The sequence below is a fragment of the Dichomitus squalens genome (genome assembly GCF_000275845.1).
Source record: "Dichomitus squalens LYAD-421 SS1 unplaced genomic scaffold DICSQscaffold_38, whole genome shotgun sequence".
NCBI classification, from domain to species: Eukaryota; Fungi; Basidiomycota; class Agaricomycetes; order Polyporales; family Polyporaceae; genus Dichomitus; species Dichomitus squalens.
Window position 1 is genome coordinate 194,170 of NW_006766920.1, and position 6,615 is coordinate 200,784.

A 6,615-nucleotide genomic window follows, 5' to 3' on the forward strand; every position below is an offset into this window, starting at 1 on the left:
TCTGAGCGACGTCAGGACGAACGTCAGTCTCGTGGACCTGGATAACTTCAACGGCGTCGTCGAACATCCCTGCTTTGCGGAAGTGCTGAGCAGAAAGTGTGTACTCTCCCGCATGTCGGTACGCAGCGCCTGCCTTACCGCTGTCTCCGCATCTGACATAGCACTCTGCAGCGATGCGGTAGTACGTGCGTTGGTCCTCAGGCTCTCCTGCTCCTTGGGCGGCAGCTACAAAGCCTTCAGCTGCCCTAGAGAAAGCGGCCGACTGAGACAGCTCCTTGCCACGTGCGTTGACAGGAGACATGCGGGCTGAGTCTCTGAGGTGGTACGCAAGTGCTACCCGACGCTCTTGAGCAAGACCAGCGCGCTCGAATGCATCCACTGCTTCGGAATATTGGCGCTTCACGAATAGGGAGCGGGCCGCATTCGCCCATTCCTCCTTTCGGGACGACTTTGCCAGCTTGGGGATGGGTGTACCGGGAATGTGCTCTTCGACAACGCCTTTTGTGGCCCACAGAAGCTACAAGTATCGTCTTAGCACGCACGACGCGCATCGGGACATTCATCATATGCATATTCACCCTGAGAGGTTCCGCCTTCTGGGAACAGTCTGTGATCCAGAGGTTTTGCCGGGCCCGGGTGATAGCCACGTACAGATGCTTGAGCTAAAGCGAGAAAACGTATGTGAGTAACGTCCAGAGACTCACAGGGAAAATGTCATATGATACGAGCCTCACGACAGATGCCACTATGCCGACCGTCATCATAATTTGGGGCCGGATGACCTGGGATGCTGTTCAAGAGAACACGCCACTGAGAGTAATTCATGCTTGAATCCTCGAAGAAATTGTACAGGAGCACCTAAACAAGTGTAGGGCTTAGATACACACGTCCAAGCAGGCGAATCAGGGTACTCACGTCGTCGAACTCAAGGCCCTTGCTCTCGTATATCGTCCTGGTCAATGTTCATGAGAATATCTTGGCACGGATGTCAAGAAGAAGGCGCACAGGACTTGTCCTATCTTGCCAAATTCAGATTTCAGACGGTCGCGTGCTGCATGATCCCGAACGATGATACCTACACCACGACAGGTACGGGTAGGATTAGTCCTCGCTCTGCGTTGCATCTGTATCGCGGTCTACTCACATTGCCGTGCACCAAATTCAATGACACCTCCGCCAGAACTGTGCAGTTGATGTGAGACGTGACTCCGATTTGTAGTGGAGCAGAAGAACTTACACATCTCTGAAGAGCGATTGTTGGAGCTTCGCTGCATCATGATCACTGAAGAATATAGGCTTCTCCCCCGGAGACATGCCTCTTTCCCGTGGCAGATCATCGATCGCCGTAGACCAGTAATTCGTGATGAGCTCCACAATCGAGTGCGCGCAGTCGACGATTCCGGAATGGGACCGATAGTTTCTGGTGAGATAGAAGGTCTGAGGTCGAGCACGCTTGCTGATACTTAGGGGGTTTTTCTACCACGTCCATCATGCATTAACATATAGCTTCAATGTGATTAGTGGGTCAATACCAAGCTCAAAGCTCACCTCAACGTCGTACAATTGCGCCTTCAGGTCCCCAAGCCTGAACGAGCTTCCTGCCGCGATGGTCTGAGCTGTATCCCCTGCCCAGAACAAACCATGAGGATTCGAGCACAAGGCCTTCAGGACTTTCGGAAACACGGACTCAGTAATTGCTACCCATCATAGAAGATATGCATGTACCAAGAGAATCAATGAGGAAGTTGTCTTGTGCCTCGTCGACGTATCTGTGACGTCGCTCAGGGTAGAACTCTATGACAAAAAGTAAGGACTCACATGAAGTTCAAAGCCTTCCCAGGAACTCCCGCCGCCTTCAGGCATCGTATCAGCATACGGGTTCTGCAGCAAATGCTGAGTCACGCTTGGATTACATCTGCCATGTGAGCATACCGGTCGGCGGGATCGTGGTGACCATGCAGTTTCCTCCGCTTCGTATACACCTCAAAGAGCGCATATACTGTCTCCCGTTGGGCTGGAGAAACTGTCTGGCTCCGACTATGGCCATGCCCGACGTATGTCTCCTTGTCGAGGTACCCCAAGTCCGACTTTAAGGCGCCCGCTGAACCCTTGATGACAGCTAATGACAAGGTAAGCAAAGTCACAAGTCGGCTACCTGACTAGCACCGTCCTACTCACCGACAAACTCTCCCCAAACCAAGTCGGGGTCTATACCAAAGTCAGCTTTCTGCATGTAAACGGAGGCTTGGCACTCACTCAAGGGGTTCTCGGGGAAATGGGACCAATAGATCTCGCGGAACGTGTCATAGTCCAAGAACGTATCCCTCTCTTCCTGTAAATACGCCGCAGGTCGGGTCCGAGTAGGACGAGGGCGCAACTTCATGATGTCCCGGAGGAGAGAGGCCCTATGAGCGTCGATTTTCTCCTGTTCGACGAGATGACGAAATTCGTTCTCGAGCAGTCGACAAAGCTGGTGACTCATCATTAGTATCATACCTCAAAGTACTCCCTCTGAACTCACATGGTTATAGGTCAAGAACAGTGGGAAATGGGTGTCCTCGAGGGCACCAAACCGTCGAGGGAGCGTGGACGTGTAGAATATCTCCTCGTCCTCATCGACCATCCGCTCTCGCCGAGTACGACTTTGAGAGGCTATTTCCAGAAGCTCATCCGGTGAAAGGTGTGCAGTAGCATAGGACTGGTGTAGTTTAGCATAGTACTCCTCCACTTTCTTGGCGAGAACCTGAGACTGAGTGACGAAGAGCTGCCGAGGTTTCGCCATCGCGTATCGGAAGCTGCCGGTGTCGTAGGTCCGTTCGATGCCGAGGATCTTGAACACCATCGTCGTCGTTTTCCTGTTGTGCACGTGGCGAGCGTTACAAAAGTCCGGTATACTTATGCGTATCTGATATTTGTCTTACCCGGTACCACTCCTCCCTGGTTCGAGGTCGTAGATTAGCATAGGGTGGATTTATGTATTAGTTGGACAGACGTACCAATGACGAAACACGAGGAATCATGCTCGATTATTTCCTTCTCGCGGTGTCTTCGCCACAAGAGGTGAGCGGAGAAGCGAAGAAGGGGGGGGGCTAAGCTAGACTACTCACGACACCCCGAAGACATGTGCGACGTCTTGATCCGCGAGGATGCCTATATTGAGCTTCAGCGGTGTGAGCAGGCTGATGCATGAGAATGAATGACTGACTGTTCAAGAACGCTTGAGAGAACGTCACAAACTTCTCCAAGCTTCATGCACGGGGCAATTGAGACTGTTAAAACTGATGGTATAGCTGAAACGACTCACGCAATCAATGAATGTAACTGGTAGCACAGTTCATGCAATCAGCAACAAAGGCCTCAGCACTATGGATCGGCAGTTACGCACCTCTTCCTTGTCCTCTCTCGTCAGATCCGGGTGATCTGTCGTCGACGATGACGGTGTGACCACCTCTTGCTCTGTGTCGGACCTCACTTCGAAGCTTGCCGGCAATACTGTGTAATCTCCTCTCTGATTCGAAGGTCGGTCACGGAAGATGCACCTGATGTGTACGGGCTCTCAGCATCATGCTGCTGGTAACCGGACTCGGGACATACCTTCTCCTATACTCTGGACCGTTGTAGCCAAGCTGACGGCCCATGGTGTCCCAGAATCGCCCATCGATTTGTGCGTGAGTATACACACCAAAGATGCGAATTACTGTGAGGTCGTCAAGTTGACGTGAGTTCGCAAGGGCCGCTAATGGGAAAGCATCGATCACAACCTTGGCGCTCGACCTGTGAGCAAAGTGAGTTCACAACGGAGAGTGATGAGAAGCCCAGACGTACGTTGTCCTCAAAATCGATGTCGCAGTGTATATGGTACTTTTCACGATACGTGAGCAGGATACTCGTGGTTCATAAACCTGATGCACAACTTACCACAAGACGAGAGTCCCGGGTCATTTTGGCCTCATAGATCGGGATATCGACCTCGACCCCAGTCAGCTTCTTGTGGTTATCCTTCGTGAAGTTGCCGTGCGATAGATCTCTGATACACACACGGGTACCAGTGAACAAACCAATCACTATGCCTACCATGCCGCGGTGTACTCACTTGATCTTGTTCACGATGATGTCGAACATTTTCGCGTCCTCATTTCGCCAACGACGCAAGTCTCGATCGGCGCGGGTAGACATTTGAATGCGCCAGGCTTTCAAAGCCATCCGCGTTTTCGAAGTACAGGGCAGCCTTTATCGGTTGCACCAGCGGGAACGCTCCTTGCTGGGTACCCGTCATCGGAACGAAGGGCGTCAGGGCGGTTGTCGCGCTACGTGTCCGCTGGGTGGGGATGGTGACGGTGAGAGGAGTGGGAGCAGGCGGGATAGGCAGGTATGTCGTCTTGAAGAACGCGATCGTCTCTTCTTTCCGAAACATGTTGAAAACTTCCTATATGGCCATGAGCGTTCCGCCCATCAGCGACGAAGACGTTCGCACGTACCTGTAGGATGGATGTCTGCTCCGCGACGACCGTCGTCACGAGCTCCGCCGCCTGCCGCTTCGACGTGGGCACCGGCGCGCCGTACTGGATGATGCTCTTCACGATGTCGACTGGAGGCGCGCGACCCGTGTGGATCGACCGCTTGCGCTTCTGGTGCCGCTTCTCTTCATTCTTCGCCGCCCATCTGCCAGATCCTAGTTCGTCACCCATCTGTTCCGCGAGAGCGTCTGTGGCATTTAGGTGGGTGACTGCTTGGAGGACGGAAAAGGCAAGCTCGATAGATCGTCGGTGAGCGGAGAGCACCGGCGGCGTGTCGGACGCGCGTTCGTAGGGGAGGCAGAGGGACCGAGATAATTGGGCCAAGAGTTTATACAAGAGAGAAGAGGGGTAGTCTTCGGCGGTGGATGGTTGACGCTGTAGAATCGCAATGGACAGGATTCCAAAGCCATAGTCGCTGGAAACTGTGAGGTGTTTGAGTACAGACATTCCGACAGGTAAAGAGCAGACTAACCGCACAGGACGAACTCAAGAAGATGCTGTACAGAGGTCATCAGCTCGACAACCTCGTCGATGTCGATCGACGGGTCAGCAAGCAGATGATCTAGTTTGACCACGGCGATGTCCACAGCGGCGTCACCATGGAGGGACATCTTGTCGAACAGCTCGACAACAGCCTGCCCGACAGCGCGGCCTTTGGACGAAGGATCCTTGGATTTGCTTTGTTTCGACATACTGAAGAGGTCAGCAGACACAGTTTGAGGAGACAGGTGAGATGCGAGAGGGCTAGACGCAGACGTGCAGGGCACAGATATGAAGGAGTCCTGAACAACGAGAGTCGCAAGGCACCCCATCTGGCATAATTCAAACTATAGGCGATGCGAGCATGGTAAGCTCCGCATACTCGAGGCATAAGGTTTGCCCCCTGGGCCCCGGGATGCCTTGAGGACGTGTTGTTGGCTCACTGGACTCGGAGATCATCGGCAGGATAACTCGCGTGATGTTCGTTGTCCGCACCTGAGGACAAAAGAAGCTCAGGACTTACCAAGGGCGCTGTGTTCAGAACCTTAAAGTATGGGAATGTGTCTGGTGCTGCGGTAGGTCCATCTGAGCTACAAGACACGGCGAGTTTTCCCCTGGATGCAGGAAAACGCTCGTACGAGTTACGATTCGCTGAGTGTCCATCACCTCTGCGTCAATTGAAAGTTGGCTGCAGGAACAGTGGGTTGACGATTGGTATACAATCAGCATAAAGAACGCACCTTATAGGGTGTACCCCTTGGCGGCTCTGTCCAACCGATTCCCGGGATACCGGCCATGTCGACAGCGCTACTCAAGCACCGGGTGCCCCTAGGACTTCCACTATCATACTGTTCTTCCAGTACGTGTGAGCATTGCAAAAAGCGACAAGAAGTCCGACCATAGACATGCCACGCACCCACACTTCGTGGACTGAGGCGAACTTCGGTCGGCCCTGACGCGCCCCCCCACAGCCATTGGGCGCTTCTACCGCTGAGTGACGCACCTCATCCACACCGTGACCACTACTATGGCCACCGACGCAGGAGTACTTTTCTTTCGTTCTAGATCCCGTTTATTGCCCGGAGAGGCCGTGGTTCATGGTATGCATTGAATACAAGTGCTGTCTACGTGAACAGGGAAGGATGTCGGGCTGTACATTGGTGAGCCCAAAGCTTGTGCGAGCTAGGGGGAGGTATAGGGAGGCATCAGTGAGGAGGGTACAAGAGCAAGGCCTAGGCGATGACCGGGATTGTAGGGGTACGCAAAAGGAGAGATGGGCTCAGTACCTATGCGTTGTGATCGCCCGTCCACCCCCGTCAGAACTCCCCCGCCCCTAGAGTGGGCGGACGCCCGCAACGCATAGGTACAAGGCAGTCTTTTCGATACATGCTTGACAGACAGGTGTACGAAGGGGCATATTGATGTACTGAACACTTGTGAGTACAAGCTAGGAGGACTTGGCTGTTATCAGCACGATGGTGCGCACACGAGGGGTGGCTGAAGAGGGGAATGCAGCGTAGTCATGCGACACCGAACTTGATATCTCTCAAAACCACTCAAAACGCGATCAGAATAGCGAGAGCACAGTGCGAATCGTCGTGTATACATACACAGCTCG

At 53.3% G+C, this 6,615-nt stretch overlaps 1 protein-coding gene across 1 annotated transcript in view; it reads right to left on the reverse strand.

Moving 5' to 3' along the window:
• Positions 1-5,316, reverse strand: part of DICSQDRAFT_182501 (P-loop containing nucleoside triphosphate hydrolase protein) — a gene marked incomplete at its 3' end in the record, with an annotated part of 7,000 nt that extends 1,684 nt beyond the window's left edge. Inside the window, exons 1-28 of the mRNA XM_007368684.1 lie at positions 4,990-5,316; positions 4,479-4,939; positions 4,270-4,426; positions 4,094-4,190; positions 3,919-4,027; positions 3,826-3,861; positions 3,762-3,774; positions 3,595-3,697; positions 3,386-3,539; positions 3,305-3,321; positions 3,206-3,246; positions 3,108-3,150; positions 2,997-3,046; positions 2,922-2,937; positions 2,522-2,855; positions 2,257-2,470; positions 2,179-2,208; positions 1,933-2,119; positions 1,819-1,881; positions 1,726-1,769; positions 1,549-1,670; positions 1,238-1,476; positions 1,145-1,182; positions 1,006-1,075; positions 916-952; positions 730-858; positions 579-662; positions 38-517 (exon numbers count right to left, since the gene is read on the reverse strand). Of these exons, the coding sequence (XP_007368746.1) occupies positions 38-517; positions 579-662; positions 730-858; positions 916-952; positions 1,006-1,075; positions 1,145-1,182; positions 1,238-1,476; positions 1,549-1,670; positions 1,726-1,769; positions 1,819-1,881; positions 1,933-2,119; positions 2,179-2,208; positions 2,257-2,470; positions 2,522-2,855; positions 2,922-2,937; positions 2,997-3,046; positions 3,108-3,150; positions 3,206-3,246; positions 3,305-3,321; positions 3,386-3,539; positions 3,595-3,697; positions 3,762-3,774; positions 3,826-3,861; positions 3,919-4,027; positions 4,094-4,190; positions 4,270-4,426; positions 4,479-4,939; positions 4,990-5,209 (3,588 nt within the window). The remainder of the gene's footprint in view (positions 1-37; positions 518-578; positions 663-729; positions 859-915; positions 953-1,005; positions 1,076-1,144; positions 1,183-1,237; positions 1,477-1,548; positions 1,671-1,725; positions 1,770-1,818; positions 1,882-1,932; positions 2,120-2,178; positions 2,209-2,256; positions 2,471-2,521; positions 2,856-2,921; positions 2,938-2,996; positions 3,047-3,107; positions 3,151-3,205; positions 3,247-3,304; positions 3,322-3,385; positions 3,540-3,594; positions 3,698-3,761; positions 3,775-3,825; positions 3,862-3,918; positions 4,028-4,093; positions 4,191-4,269; positions 4,427-4,478; positions 4,940-4,989) is intronic.
• Between the last annotated feature and the right edge of the window lie 1,299 nt (positions 5,317-6,615).